This window comes from Thamnophis elegans, chromosome 7 (genome assembly GCF_009769535.1).
Source record: "Thamnophis elegans isolate rThaEle1 chromosome 7, rThaEle1.pri, whole genome shotgun sequence".
NCBI lineage: Eukaryota > Metazoa > Chordata > Lepidosauria > Squamata > Colubridae > Thamnophis > Thamnophis elegans.
Genome location: NC_045547.1, coordinates 44,985,590 through 45,002,176, shown reverse-complemented (window position 1 = coordinate 45,002,176; position 16,587 = coordinate 44,985,590). Strand labels below are relative to the sequence as shown.

General features: G+C 41.0%; 1 protein-coding gene across 1 annotated transcript in view; it reads left to right on the top strand.

The window, feature by feature from the left end:
• The window catches only part of ZDHHC17 (zinc finger DHHC-type palmitoyltransferase 17), a 62,222-nt gene that overhangs the window by 27,650 nt on the left and 17,985 nt on the right, over positions 1 to 16,587 (top strand). The window contains exons 7-9 of the mRNA XM_032221182.1: positions 380 to 542; positions 9,937 to 10,062; positions 10,364 to 10,506. Of these exons, the coding sequence (XP_032077073.1) occupies positions 380 to 542; positions 9,937 to 10,062; positions 10,364 to 10,506 (432 nt within the window). The remainder of the gene's footprint in view (positions 1 to 379; positions 543 to 9,936; positions 10,063 to 10,363; positions 10,507 to 16,587) is intronic.

The window sequence follows — 16,587 nt, the reverse complement described above, 5'->3', positions numbered from 1 at the left end:
TCACAACTTCTGGATGCCCCAACATTGGAAGTCTTTGACAATTTCCATTCAATTTGTAGTCTCCCCTTATTAGGGAAGTTTGTAAAGAAGATGATAGGACTTCAGTTACAACAAATCGTCAGATGGCCATGATATTTTTCAAGACTGCTTCTGAGGTTTGGGTTCTGCTTTGATAGTTCTGCTTCTTCATGCATGGGTGGTTCCAATGAACGGAGGCTGTTGTGGTTGTCACTAGTAATAAATCACACATTTGTATTTTAATTAATTCAGAAATCAACCTGACCCAGTCTAAAATAATACCTACTCTTTCTCCAAGGAATTTTTATCTAAATGAACATAATAAGTCTTTGTTTATATAATGTTTTTGTTAATTTTCCAGTGTGGATCCTACTCGGTTGCTGCTTACTTTTAATGTTTCAGTGAATTTGGGAGACAAATATCATAAGAATACAGCATTACACTGGGCAGTTCTAGCAGGAAATACTACAGTGATTAGTCTATTGTTAGAGGCTGGAGCTAATGTTGATGCACAAAATATCAAGGTAAGTGTCTTCGTCTAGTAAAAATTTCACATTTTGTTAGTTATTTTTTAATAAGAACAAGATTCAGTTCCAACACATACATTCAGTAAAAACTCTCTTGTGCATTACAGGTATATTTGGCTCTTTCCCCATATCCAATGCCTGATGTTCATTTTGCTTTTCAACTGTTTAACTCTTCATGGATATTCCCTCCATCCCTTTGGTCACAGATTTGCTATTTACTTTTTTTCCCCTTTGAGTTACTTTGTCTCTTGTATTATGCAAACATAGTCCCATATCTTCCAGGACCGCTTTCATCTTCTGTCACTGTCTGCCTTATATTTAATACCATTGCTTTAATCCGTCGCATGATTTCCAATCTTATGAAATCAGTGCTAAACAGTATATAAATATTTCATTAAAATCTCCTTTGACGTGAGTTTTTCTACTGCTCATTCCTTGAGTATTATTTTTTGAAATATTCAGAGATCCTAATATTTTGGGGGGTGGTTAACATATTTGGAATTTTGAGAGCATGTCTTGATATTGTCACATAATTGCTACCATGATGGGTATGGCCAGTCACAAAATACTTTTTCCACAAGGCAAACTAGTGTGGCTGCTTCCTTTGCCCAGAGATCTCAGCTCATTTCAGTTTAATTTAACTATTTTTTTCTGGATAGATGGGTATTCTTTCAAACCAAATACTGAACTGCAAACAGTAATCATATCATTCTCTTAAGAATATTTTTTGGAAATACTGTTAACTACAAACACACTGTTTGGATCCATGAAAATAAAGTATTCATATATTTATTAAAGAAAAAGCAAAGTGCCCTGTAACATCTTGAAAACTTCTTAATGTTATTAATGTAAACTTTTGTGGAACAATATTTACTTCGTTAGATTGTTTTTTCATCAGACCTTGTAACATCATTCTAATTAATCTTTAAGGTCCGTGAAAGACTAGTTTTGTTGTTAATTTTGATAATTAAAAAAGCTTAATAAAGACATAGATAGATTTATCTAAAAATAGCTTCCATAGTCTGGAACATCTTTGCTTTCTCTTCATTAAATGGCAAGCAGCAGTTGGCCATGAACTATTTACATGCTTTGTTCTTTGAAAACTGCAAAGTAACGAATAGATAGAAAATCCTATAAAGAATTTTGTGGAACCTTAAAAACGAATACTGATACTATAACCTATATTTTCATCAATTGTTTTCAGCGAAAATGTAAAGCACAGAAGCTTGGGATTTAACAAATTAATCTTTACTAAGCACAGTTTTTCTTGTGCTTTGGCTGCAGCAGGCTGACAAATCAAGGTATATAGTTACTTGTTTTAGAATTTATGGAAGAGAGAGAAGATAACTCAGGCCTGCAATGTCTGGACAGTGGCAATTCCAGAGGAAAAAACAGGGTTAATTTTTCAATGTGTATCTATAAAAAGAAAAGAGCATAAAAATATTATTCAACAATTTGAGCTGAATACTCTCAAATGAGATATTATAAAAAATTTAAAAGATCTTTTTCAGAGTTTTCAGAATTATCCCTTCAAAGGCATATTGGATACTTGCTTTCTTTATAGCTGAAAGCTAAATATTGTCTCCCTTCCAGTCAGTAAAATAAAGAAAATTACATTTCTGTGTCTTGTGCTGACTCAGGGTGAAAACCCAGAAACACTTTGTGCTTTCTGTGGTTGAAATACTCAAGCACATGTTCCAAACTCATATGCATTCCTTATTTTTTTCTGTTTTTCCCTCCTTATTTTCTTTAATTAACCCAGGGAAATGGGGAATGAGTAATGGAAGATGAATTATTACATATTCTACACTGTAATCTGGCATGATGGATGGTTTACTTTCAGCCACCTGTGTTTGTGTTTTAATACTAGGAACTATCTTTTAGAATGCTGGTTTTGAGCCATGTAAGTATCTTATATAAGAGTGTTAGATGAAAAACTTAGATTCAGGTGTGTCCTCTATCATGGAAGTTTACTAGATTCTTTGGCTCAGTTACTGTCAGCCCGGTGTACCCCATAAGTTTAGTTTAATTTATTGTCATTGCACATCGTACAATGAAATTAAATGCCATCTTCAGTGTACATTATACATAAGAAGTAAAACAAAAGCACACATCCTTCACTTTCTATACATTTAAATTAAATCCCCCTAATATGGCATTAATATTGCACTATACAGTAGAATTCAGTATAGTTACTGCTCTGGGGTAGAAACTATTTTTCAGCCTATTTGTCCCTGTTTTTATTATCCTGTACCATCTGCCAGATGGTAATAGTTCAAAAAAGAGGGTGTCCAGGATGAGATATTGTACGTTGCCTTATTGGACCTCCAAAGAATATGGAATAAAATAAATAATGTTTAATTATGTATCTTATTACCCTCAGATCTTATGGTGTTAAAATAACCTGTTCTTTCACCATTCTAAAGAATCCAGATAATGATGGCCAACTTTAAAGCCCTTCTAAGGTTCTGGTGTCGCAAGTAGGAATTAATTTGGCATCACCAAGAGTGTTTATTTGTGTTAGGAGGAAGGTTAATAATTGAAAATGATCCACTATTCAATAACTATGGGCAAAGCATATAATTTAGAAACATAATAGTTAACTCCTAAACATGTTTCTTCATGCCTATCTGGTTATTTGGGAGATTAGCCTTCTGGGAATATATCTTCTTGAATTGGAGGTATGTTGTAGTACTGCATATGTTCTGTCTAAATGGACAGGTAGACTTCATTTGAAAGAAAAACATGGCAGCAAGTTTAGATCTGCTGGTATTTGAAATAGACTTTTTTATATTAATTTTTTTAAAGTTAATTTTTGTCTTATCCAATTTAATGAGAGATGTGGGTTTACTGTTTTTATTTTTTTAAAGGAGGAAATTGTTTAGAGCAGTTTATGTAATATTGAGAGGGAAATGGATATAAAGGGCAGCTTTGAGTCCTATAAAATTAGTATAATTATACCTTTCCAGGGTTTTTTTCAGAATTGAAATTACCCACTTTGAAGCTCTGATCAAAAGATCAATTAGAAATCCTACATGAGGACAGTAAGTGGGAAAGTACTGCTATACTCAGGAATGCTGCAAGTAGGTACATTGTGGTGTGTTAAATAAGTAGTAGATTCATCATCTTGGTCAATTCATCTAGACTTACCTGATTCTGATGCAATATCACTTGGTTCAGATACTAGAGCAAGTCACTGACTAGTTGATCATTCCGTAGAGTTACAGGATGATTGAAAGCTATGTTCTTTGTTGGTTTGAAAATAGGAATATACTTTTTCTGTCATGCTTTTTGATTGATTATGTGCCATCAGGGCATTTTTGACTTTAATAATCGCATTGATAGATTTTCTTCATTATGATCTGTCTCATATTCACTGAGTCCATCCACCATGCTGCTGGTTATCTATTCTCTTTCCTTCCACCTTTCCCAGCATTAAAGCTTTTTTCTAGGAAGCTAGGTCTTCACATAATTTGGCATAAGTAGGATAATTTGAGCCTGGTCATTTGTACCTTGAGTGAGAACTCTGCATTGATTTGTTTGCTGATACATTTGTTTGTTTTCTTGGCTGTCTCCAGTATTCTCAGGAGTCTTCTTCAGCACCAGAGTTAAAAAGCATCAATACTCTTCGTATCCTGCTTCTTCAAAGTCGATCCTTAAAGGCAAAAGTCATCCACCATATTGTCATTACTAATTCTAAGACTAGTTATTCTACCCGTTGTCATTTGTTTAGTTTTCTTTATATTTATGTATGTATTTATTTATTTTACTTTGCTCCTTAACATTTATCACTAAAGCTTGCAAATTCTTCGTATTTTTCATTACCAGAATAGTGTAATGCAGGTTATTGATATTCCTCCTTTACCAACTTGGAGCCAATGTTTCACTATGTTCTGTTCATGCTGTGGTTTCCTGACCCGTATATAGTTTTCTAATGAGGTGTTCTGAAATGCACATTTTTTCTAATCATGTTCCACAGCTTGATGTGATGGTCATAGTCAAAAGCATTTCTATAACCAACAGTGACTTCTTTTGGATATTCCTTGATTTCTCAATTATTCTACATCAACTACAATTTCTCATATACCTGGCCTTTCTAAAGTCAGCTTGAGCATCTGGCATCTCTTTTTTCACATAGGGCTCTAATCTCCATTGGATGATCCTATTATTTTGCTTTATCCAAATGATACATTAACTAGAAGGTTCACATATTATTCAAAGGGCACATTTCTTAGTAAACTATTAATTAGAAATAAAGTAATTCTTGCAAAAGGATATTCATATAGCTTACAAGGTTTTCCATCTTCCATCTCTTTCTCATAGTAAAGATCTGAAAGCCACTTGCAAATCAAATGAAATCTTTATTATGATCATAGACCAGCATGGAATGTTATTTGTTTCTTTGCAGACAGATTGATTGTGTTCACAGTTATTGAACTGCAGGAGTGTCAAACTCACAATGATGCATGGTCATATGATGTATTGCAACTTTTTTCCCCTTTGCTGAATTGGGGGTGGGCCTGGCCAGCCCTGTGGGCCACCACTTTGGAATCCCTGTTGTACCAGATTAGTCAAATTTCAAGCCCTTTTGATTTGATCTTGCATATTCTAGTAATTGCTGCATTTCTATTTCCTGTTAAATGGGTCAGGACTGTTAAAACTAACACTGGCTTTGGTAGATCAATCCTACCTGTTGAGCTAACTTATTTATCATCTGGTTGATTATCATCTATTATCATCATTTGATTCTGTTTAAAAAAGTAGTCTTTAAGTTACAAGTTTTCAAAGTTACATCATTGCTGAAAAAATGGACTTATGACTGACCTTTGAAGTTCTGGCCAACTCTACGTCCTGTGGTCATTGATTGCAATCAAGGTTTACAGCTCACAATTATGATATTGGAGTGAGCTGTGTCACATGATCGTTAGCAAGGAATGTTGGAAGTCATTCTAATAAGTCACTCCTGCTGCTTTTTTTCCCCAAAGAGCCCCCTGCTGCCAACCCATTTACCTGTAGTGCTTGACCGTGGCATTCTTCCTGTACTCTTTGCCTGGCCATTGCTTTCCACTTAACAGCCATGCGGGGTTACAATGGCATCCAGGATTGCCATCACTAACTGATGTGGTCATGTGGCATCACACTTTAAGATGACATAGCTTATTGACAGCAATCCCAGTCCCAATTGCTGTCATAAACTGTGGACTACCATATTGAAACAAGGCATTAGTAACTTGCCTGATAGTGGGGGTAACTGTAATCATCATGGTAATCCTCAACTCATAGGGTAACAACTCTTTGCTCATAGCACTGAGAACAATCAAGCACCTAGACTCAACAGTATATTACAGTATATCAGCTCTAGCCTAGTGTCTCAGACATTAAATACTTAGAGTTGTATTTTCATTGTAGATATCAGTGAAGAATGAGATCTCATAAAAAGTAATTAATTGTCTACTGCAACACAGAGAGCTTGTAGATCTATATCCTCTAAATTATAAACTACTGCCATTTCAATTTAACAGATATTTACTCGATCTCTTCGTAGCCTTAAGTAGTTGAGACACATTATATATCTTTCTGGAACCATTCGCTCCAGTCCTGCCAGCCTCAATCATTATGAAAGTCTGATTCCCAGATTATTCCAGTTAATGGAGAAGGGGCTCTGATTATTCAAGATATGGCTGTGACTGCTAAATATTATTTCATTTAAAGCTGTATGTTTGCTTTGTGATACTGTGCCTTTTTTCTTTTTGTAAAGCTACAAGTTTCCATTTTTAGGGAAAGAGCCATAGGGCAAAAATTGTTTGTCTTATACTTTAGAAAGTGAAAGGAAAACAAGGACTAAAATAATTCATGTTATGCCAGAGATGTCTCTGTGTGAGCATAAGGTAGTTGTTATTGTCTTGTTTATGGTTACCACTAATCTTTCTTTCATTTTCTCATTTTCTCAGTTCTGAATATATCTATTATAATTGATAATGTTTTAAACAACCCAACATTCTTACTACTTATTTTCCTGAGATCTGAACATCCTGGCATAAAAATAAGACTGAGTTATAACTTCATATTACAAAATCTTGAATCCATTCTTTCTTTTGTTTTTAAAAACCATATGTTTGCATATAAGTAGCCAATTCACAGAGACAATTCTTTGGGCATTCAGATTCAGTCTGTAAATTACTTTTTATTTTACATGAAATTTAAATCAGATTTTCGTCTGTGTCTTTGCATGGCAGAGTTTTTCCACCTGAAAAACATAGTACTGTATCTTAGTCAGCTTCTGGTCAGAATGCTCATAATATACAAAATCTTTGCTCTTTCCACATGTGATTTTAATTTACTCCCAACTATACCAAGAGACAGTTCGGTCTAGTGTTTAAGGCACCAGACCAGGAAGCAGGAAACCGTAAATTCAAGTCCTGCCTTAGTTATGAAAGCCAGTTGAATGAACTTGGGCCAATCACTCTCTCTCAGTCAGCGCACCACATAAGGTGGTTGTTATGGAAAAAATAGGAGGAGAAAGATGTGTTGAATATATTCAGCACTTTGAGTTATTTGTAAACAATAAAGGCAGGATACAAATAAATAAATAGATAGTTACTTTTAACTGGATAGGTGAGAAAGAGATCAATTATTTTAACCCTTCTATAATGTATTTGTGATTCAGATTAAGAGTTCTGCCTGGAAACTGGGACTTTATGCTTTCTTTTTCCTACTTAACCTGGCTCTCTCAACATGCTTCCAAATGCATGGTTCTGATATTAAAACTGAAGTAGAAAAGAAAAACTGCAATTCAGACTGTTGTATTTTAGTACATAAAAAAGAGTACTAGTATTTCCTGATGCTCTAGAAGTTCATAGATTATTTATTTCTGCTTCTTACTCTAACATTTTCTCTAACTAAAATAAAGTAGCAAGACATTGAACTGTCCTTTCTATAGTCTGAACTTTCTAGTAGGCTAGTTGGGAATCATCTACCACATTTGTATAAAACTTCATCCTCCAGTGAACAAATTTTGGGGGTAAGTTGTTGCAGTGTTCTAGTTTGTCTTCAGGGACCAAAGCAATTAAGCAGCCTTAAATTATTATTATATTTGAATGGTCTGAAATTGTATTAGGTAGAACTACAATGAAAAGGTGAACCAGAGAGAGTTTGGTTTTCTCCCACCTGGCATATCCAGATTATATAGGTGTTGATTTCCTTGAAGCATGTGATGTTTCAAGGGAGGGGTAAACTCCCAATATCTTGAAAGTTTGCTGAAGTACTTTTTAAATGAATAGTGGAAATGCAAAGAAACTCCTCTTAAGAACTATAAAATACTGTGAGCTGATTTTTATTTCTGTTGCTGTCTCTCATGATGATTTGTTGCCTAAGATTTTGATACTACTACCCAGAGCTTTGTGTTCAAATCCTACCAATAGAAATTAACTACCTACTTCTCTGTATATCTAGTTTCTATTGATGCTGGGGTACATATGTGTAATCCTTGCAATTTTTACTTTGTTTCAAAGGATTTATACCTTTTCGGGGTAAATTTCAGTTTCTGGTACCTGTTTCATTTTTTTTTAGGCGGGGGCCAAACGATAGAGGATTCAACCATTTTTCAAGCTTCCATGAATATTTGTTTAGGAGGGAGTTACCTTCAGTAGAAGAGAGGAGGAGTGCAAAACTGGAGCTGAAGGTACCTTCAGTTGGTTGTCCTTTGCCTCCTCTGTTCCATAAGAACCTTTCTTTCTTTAGGTGTAAATGAGGTCTACTGATTTGTCCTAAGTCTCTGATAGAAAACTGTATTACAGGTTTATTTTAATTTTCTAAGCATTGGAAGGATTTCTGTATTTATAAAGAGATTGCCACAATCTCAAAACATTTTGTTACGTTGTGCAAAATTTATGAGACTTGCAGATTAAAGTGATCAGGACCTATTATTAATGTAGTGTATCTCAGAAGAAGGATGAAAATTATTCATTATTAATTTTATTTCTTAGATCTGTTATAGCAATGATTTTGAAAACTAAAACATTTTTTATAGTTTAAATTTCATACTAATAGTAGCAGGTAGTCTTTAATTTACAAGTGGTCATTTAGCGACTCTTCGAAGTTACAACAGATCCCCCAAAGCTACTTACAACATGTTATGATGGCTGCAAGCCCCATCCTCTGCTGTCATGTGATTGTATTTAGGGTGCTTGACAGAATTTATAAGTGTTTTTTCAGGTTTCCGGCATTTACTTCTAGTCTCTGGCAAAAAGCTCCTTGAATAAAATTGATTTGCTTACTGTTTGCGGCATTTATTTAACCACTGCATTCGCTTAATGATTGCCGCAAAAATGTCAAAAAAATCAGGTCCGGTCATGTGATGCCTTGATTTACAACTTCAACAAATTACAACCATAATTCTAATCTCAATTAGAGTTATAAGTCAAGAACTATCTGTAAATAATGAAAAACTCCCAATTGCTCAGTTGTTGGATTAATCTTTATAAAATGCCCATAGAGAGAGAAATCGGTAATCTTTATGCAGTAAAATACATAGAACCTGCTGATAGAATCTAGGTGTGCAAAAGCATATATCAGCACTAGCACATATATTTAGTGAAAAATGTGAACATTTGGTGGGAGCAAATTGATGGGTAGAATTTTATTACATCCCTTATAATGATGCTTAAAACATATGTTAATCTCCAATTGATTTGCAGTCAATCTATTGCAGAGGTCTGGGGGCAGGATCCGACCCATGGGTTTCTTAGATCTGGCCCGCAGGGCTGTCCTAGAAACAGCAAAGGGCCGGCCTATGGTGCCTCTGGCAATAAAAATGGAGCTTGGGAGGACTGCGTGCAGTTCTCCCAGGCTCTGTTTTTGGCTGCGACAGTCTCCTGCCTCCCTGCCAGCAAAAAGGGAGCCCACGGCCCCCTGAGCTCCGTTTTCACTGGCAGAGGGCAGCAGGAGGCTGTCACAGTTGAAAATGGAGCTCAGGAGCCTGTTTTCACTGGCAGAGCAGAGCGCGCAGACCACTATAGACACCCCTGAAACAAGAAACATCAAGCTGGCCACAACCACATGGGCCCCTGAGGTCAAATACAACCCTGATGGGGCCCTCGATGAAATCAAGTTTGACACCGCTTATCTAATGTATAGATAAACATTTACGTGAGATATTGATAATACACAAATATGTTAGATAAATCCTGTTAGCTGATGAAATTGTCTTTTTCTTTGCCTCTGCTGCTTGTTAATATGTGGAAGAGAGCCTCGTGTTCCAGACTAGTGAACTACATAATATAATGAACTGATTTAATATTTATAACACTTTTAAATAATATTTTAAATGAAATTGTTACATATTTTCCACTTTTAATCTAACATTATTTTAAATCTTTTTATATTTTAATAGGGAGAATCACCACTTGATTTAGCAAAGCAAAGAAAAAATGTTTGGATGATAAATCATCTACAGGAGGCAAGGCAAGCAAAAGGTTATGACAATCCATCTTTTCTCAGGAAGCTGAGGGCTGATAAGGTGAGAACTATATTTAAAAATCAATAAACTTTGGTTTTGTTGACATGTAATTTCTTGAGATGATGTCAAGAGGTACTTGAAATCTTGAGCTTTTGCATCTTTTAAATTGACTTTCTAAAAAATAACTTTTCCTACTGGGGAGAAGTGACTGACCATACCTGGGCCTCATATATTTCACTGAACATTGTTCTTCTTTGATCTTTTAAAATTAAAGTTACTGTGAAATATTTGAGTAAAAAGTCTATTTTTGTAGTGCTTCATTAAAAAAAATAGAATAATTAATATTTACTATTTTTTGTAGGAATTTCGTCAGAAGGTGATGCTAGGAACACCATTCCTAGTTATTTGGCTGGTTGGATTTATAGCAGATCTTGATATTGATTCTTGGCTAATCAAAGGACTAATGTATGGTGGTGTTTGGGCTATGGTTCAGTTTCTTTCCAAGTAGGTACTCTCAAAAGTTGATTTGTAATATACTGTCAAATACATTAAGATGCTAGTTTCATTCTTTCTTTATACATTAATATTAAGCACAGATAATGAAACATGGAAAATATTAAATGTCTTATGTAAGGAAATGTGCTGTTGTGTTCTTATATCCTAACGTCTTCTCATTTTGCTCATGTTGAATGCTACAAGTGGCATTCATAATGTAGCTTTCAGTGGGAGATTTACCAGTTCAATCAATATATCAATCATTATTCCATCTTGCAGTAAATTGGACTTCGAGAAGGCAGAGGTGGAAATGTTACAGGCGGGGGCGCCAGTGCGCTCTTCGGCAGCTTCACTGCAGGAGGCAGGCCCACGAAGTAACTCTGTAGCTTCTGCCTCTTGCCAGCTCATCAGCATACCAGCTCCGCTTGCATTGCGGGAGGCTTCAGACCAGTGCCTTTGCCTTTCAGCCACCGCCCTAGGCACCAGCCATTTGAGGCCACTGCCACACTTGGGCCTAAAACCGCCACAGCCACTGCACTGCCGCCGCCATCGCTAGCCCCCAACGCTCCGCATTTGCCACCAGCTGCTCTTGCCGGTGTAGGAACGCCGCAGCCGTTTGCCACCAACATTCGGAGAGGTCTCACTGCCCTGCCTGGCCCCAAGAGGCTCATATTACCTCAGGGGTCAGTTTGTTTGGGCAGCAAAATTTTTGGCGGCCATTTTGGGGCATCAACGGTCCGTAAGTATAGGCCATGGCTTCGGTTTCTAGCCAGGATCCCCCTGTGCCCTCAGTATCTCCTATGTCTCCAAGTCCTATAGCAGGCCCATCCGGCACCAGGGCCTCTAAGAGAAAAGCAGCCCCAGAGACATCTCCCACCGGGCGCCCTGCCAAGGCTCCAAAATCGATCCCCACTCGTACGACCTCATCTGGGGAAGCTAATAAGACCACCTTCCCCAAGGAAGGCCAAGGAGAAATCCAAGCACATGGCATCCTCTCACCCTTTCCAGTCTCAAAGGGTCGCTGAGACTAGTCCCCCAGCTGAATTGTCATCAGATTCTGAGGAGAAATTGTCACCTGCTGCTTCCCCTATTCAACCTGAGGACGCTAGGGGTCTGGAGGAGCTAAAAATCAGTGAGGAGGGGTCTGGGAATGATAGGAGTCTTACTCCTGAACCAGACCTCTTGCCTCAAGACACTGGGAGCCCTCCATTCTGGTCTCACCCCTGTATCCTGGATATGGCAACCATTATTTCAGATGCCATTGAACGAGGCATTGCAGCAAGCCTCCAACATAAATCTTTTTCCCATTCTACTCCACGTAGGACTTCCTCTGGTTCCAGCAGGCAACACAGAGACAGAGAGAGTTCCGCATCTTTGTCATGTGAGGTTCCTAGCTCGTCTACCCAGTCGGTGTTTGGAGAGGAGGAACGTCCTATTAGAAATTTGGATCTGTCGGAAGATGACTGTCTGCCTCCAGACCCACCTACCTTTGTGGGCCTATTTAAACCTCCTGTTTTTCGCTCTCTCCTCTTTAAGGTTAAGAAGATAGTGAGTATGCCGGCTCCCAAGTCATCCCAGGGAGCTGATCCTGACAAGACGGACACCACGGACCCCCTCTTTGCCCAACCCAAGGTGGAGAAAGATGTGATACCCTCACCCAAGCTATTCCTTGATGTTGTCTAGAACCAATGGGTATCTTCAGGTACAGTCCCTCTTCTAAACACCCTGGACAAACATCTCTACAATGTGGGACAAGAGCTCTCCAAGGCGCTCAAGGTACCTTCTATTGATCACCCCTGAGGATGCACTTCGTCCTGAGGACAAAAGGCTCGAACAAACACTCGTTAAAGGGCATCAAGCCTCGGCACTGGCTATCTGTGCTTCGACCTCGGCCTCATTCTTCAGCAGGGCTGCTCTCCTTTGATTGAGGCAGCTCCAGGAGAGAATATTCCCTAGGGATTTCAAGGCTCGCAGAGACATTAATAAATTGAAAGCAGACTTGGGGTATGCAGCAGATGCGGCCCACTTCACATCTAAGTCCATTGCATCCTCAATTACCACGCGCCATCTCCTGTGTTAAAACAATGGCAGGCAGATGCGAGGGCTAAGTGGAGACTTGCCTCCTCAGCATATTCCACTAATCTCTTATTCGGCCCTCCCTTAGAACCTCTGCTAGTCGAATCTAAGGATAAATGGAAAGTCAATCTGCCTCAAAAAAGCCGGAAGGGCAGGGTCAGTCATTTTATTGCAAGCCGCCCTTTCGAGGACAGGACGGGGTTTTTGCAAACTCCCATCAACAACATCAGGATGCTCCTAGACAGGGACCTTTCTTCTCAGACAGATCAGACAGAAGTGGATAACGATTCCCCCCTAGGAAATCATTCCGAGGGAACTCCAGTTGCCCCTTCAAGAGACAGAAATGACTGCCTAGAGTCTCTGTCCATAGGGGGATGTCTAGCGGCCTTTGCAGATCTTTGGGACAAGATCACCAACGACGCATGGGTCAGGTCCACCATCAGATTTGGCCTATCCCTGGGCCTGCTCTCCAGTCCCCTGAACCACTTTGTCACATGCCTGGTCTCCAGGGACTCTCTCAAGCGCCACCTAGTGGAGCAGGCTATTCAGCACCTGTTCCACATTCGGGCCATTTAACCTGTGCCTCCAGGCTAAGCAGGACAAGGGTTTTACTCTCATTTCTTTATCGTGCCAAAGTCTTCAGGGGCATGGAAAGCGATCCTCCACCTCAGATTTCTCAACTGTTTCATCAGATACAGGAAGTTCAAAGTGCACTCTCTTCTGTTCATCTTGGAGAGTGTTCGCAAAACGACCTTCTCGCCTCGGTGGACTTTACAGAGGCTTACCTCCATGTCCCCATCCACAAGAATTACAGAAGGTTCCTGCGGTTTGTTTATGCAAGCAACCGTTTTCAATACAGGGCCCTCCCCTTCGGGCTGTCATGCCCCCCAAGAGTATACACCAAACTGCTAGCAGTAGTAGCGGCCCATCTTCGAGCCAGACCCATAAGGATCTTGTGCTATCTAAACGACATTTTGTTGCTGTCCAGATTGCACAATCAGACTCTCCAGGACCTCCACACCACCATTCTAGTGCTTCAGGACCAGGCCTTCTCCATAAATCGAGACAAAAGTAACTAGTGCCCACCTCTCATCTTGTACTCCTGGGACTCAGCCTCTGGAACCTGGCCAACACAGTGAAGAGCAAGCAACAGGTTCCACTGATCCAACTTTCTCAATTACTGGGGAAGATGGTCTCGTGTTTCTCCATCGTTCCGTGAGCACGTCTCCACAGTCACTGCCTCCAGTGGTTCCTGTTGCCATATCAGAAGACCAACAGCAGCTGCTTCTCTGTAAAAGTAAGGATGACTCCAGAAGTGGTCAAATCGCTGGAGTGATGGGTATCCCCGGCCATTGCCCAAGGGTCTCTCTTCAGGGAACCCTAGCGTCTCACTCTCACGACCGACACCAGCCTGAGTGGGTGAGGTGCTCACCTCAACTCTCAGGTGGCCCAGGGTCTGTGATCCCACTCCGACCAAACTCACAGCATAAATTGGTTGGAATTGAGGGCAATCCATCTCTCCCTTCTTCACTTTCGGTCCTCCATGCGCAACACCCAGGTACTGATTCTCACAGACAATATGACCGTAAAGGCGCATGTCAATTGTCATGGGTGGATGAAGGCCATCTCCCTCATGGAGTCAGCCTTTCACCTGGGCTTTGGGCAGAAACCAACCTGCTCTCCCTCCACGCAGAACATATTTCAGGCACAGAGAACACGCAGGGGGACTGGTTGAGTCGCACACTGATTGACCCAGTGGAATGGAGCCTGAACCATCGCATCTTCATGCAGCTGACCAGAATGTATGGAGTTCCAGTACTAGACCTCTTTGCCACACAGTCCAACAATCAGCTGTCACATGTTACACGACACCAGGGTCAGAAGGGACAGATGCACTCAGTGCAGATGGCTCCTCGGGCTTCTATATGCCTTCCCTCCCTTCCCATTGATCCAGAGGATCATATGCAAGATGTTAGAGGAGGTGGAACTTGCTCACCACTGGCTGCGCCGGTCATGGTTCACGGACTTGGTGAACTTATCAGTGGGTCCATCATGGCGACTCCCAATGTCAAAATCACTTCTCCATCAGGGGTCAATCCATCACCCCGACCTTAAATGGTTGTGGCTAGCCACCTGGAGATTGAGCGGGTGACCTTAACAGCTGCAAAACTCTCCAGCAAGGTTATTCGGACAATCCAGACGTCTCAATGCCCCCTCACTAATAGGATTTACAACGCCACTTGGCTGACCTTTGTCACCTGGTGCAATCAACGGGACATTGTTCCTCTCAGAGCATCCATCACCAACGTCCTAGAATTCTTATAACTTGGACTTGATAAGGCACTCTCACCAAACATGCTCAGATGTCACGTAGCGGCCCTCTCTTCAGTCCTCACCCTCCGTCCTTCCAAACCGCTCTCCTTGCACCCACAAGTATGCCGCTTCCTTAGGGGAGCGACTAACCTCAGCCCTCCTGTTACCCATAGATTCCCTACTCTTGCCAAAGTCTTCGACTTTGTCACCAAACCTCTCTTTGAACCCTTGGGGTCCATCTCGTTCCAACATCTCACGCTGAAGGTGGCCTTTCTAGTCACCGTCACCTCAGTGACGCATGTTTTGGAATTGGGAGCACTTTCCATCAGGGACGATCTATGTGTGTTTCACTCAGATAGGGTCATTCTCCGGCTGCACCCCACATTCATCCCCAAGGTAAACTCGGCTTTCCATAGATCACAAGAATTGATTCTGCCAAATTTCTGCCCCAATCCAACTCACAGACTCGAACGAAAGTGGCATACCCAGGACGTGCCCCGTGCCCTTAAGGTTTATATCAACAGGACTGCTGAATTCTGACAATCTGAGGCTCTTTTTTTTCCTTTCACGCGACCAATAAGGCCTCATCTTCAATCATAGGGCTCTGGATCAGATCCTCCATTGCCAAGGCATACCAACTCATCACTTGGCTCCACCATAAAACATCACAGCTCACTCAACACGCAGTGTAGCAACCTCAGCAGCTTGGGCAACACAGGCCTCGGTAGAAGAAATCTGCAGGGCAGCCACATAGACTACACCATTTCCATTCATCCGCCACTACAAGCTAGACAAGTACGCATCAGCGGACGCGGCCTTTGGAAGACGAGTCCTACAACAAGTCCTTCCCACACAGGACACCTAGGTCTACGCACAGTCCTACCCGTGGACAGGCCTAGCTTTGGTATGTCCCATGTATCTGTCCGCCTCATGCCAACTCAATGAAGCGGTTGATGTGATGTGCCAGGGCCTCGAGGCTGTTAGGGACTGGATGGGGGTTAACAAGCTTGTACTCAATCCAGATAAGACCGAGTGGCTGGTGTGCTTCCCTCCTACTAATTGGCCAAGTGTTCCATCTCTCAGGCTGGGGGGTCAAACAGTACGCCCCTCAGACAGGGTTCGCAATTTGGGAGTCCTCCTTGACCCACAGCTGACTTTTGAACACCACTTGTCGGCTGTGACCAGGGGGGCATTTGCCCAGGTTCGCCTGGTGCACCAGTTGCGTCCCTACCTGAACCGGGAGGCTCTCACAACAGTCACTCGCGCCCTTGTGACCTCTAGACTGGATTACTGCAACATGCTCTACATGGGGCAGCCCTTGAAGAGCATTCGGTGACTCGAGCTTGTCCAGAATGCAGCCGCGCAAGCGATCGTGGGTGCACCTTGGTTCACCCACGTAACACCTATCCTCCGCGAGCTGCACTGGCTGCCTATTGGTCTCCGGATACGCTTCAAGGCGCTAGTCGTCACTTATAAAGCCCTTCATGGTATTGGACCTGGGTACTCGAGAGACCGCCTGCTGCCAATTACCTCCACTAGACCGATTAGATCCCACAGATTAGGCCTCCTCCGAATTCCATCCGCCGGCCAGTGTCGACTGGCAACTACCCGGAGGAGAGCCTTCTCTGTGGCTGCTCCGACCCTCTGGAACGAACTCCCCGTGGAGATTCGAACCCTCACCACCCTCCAGGCCTTCCGCAA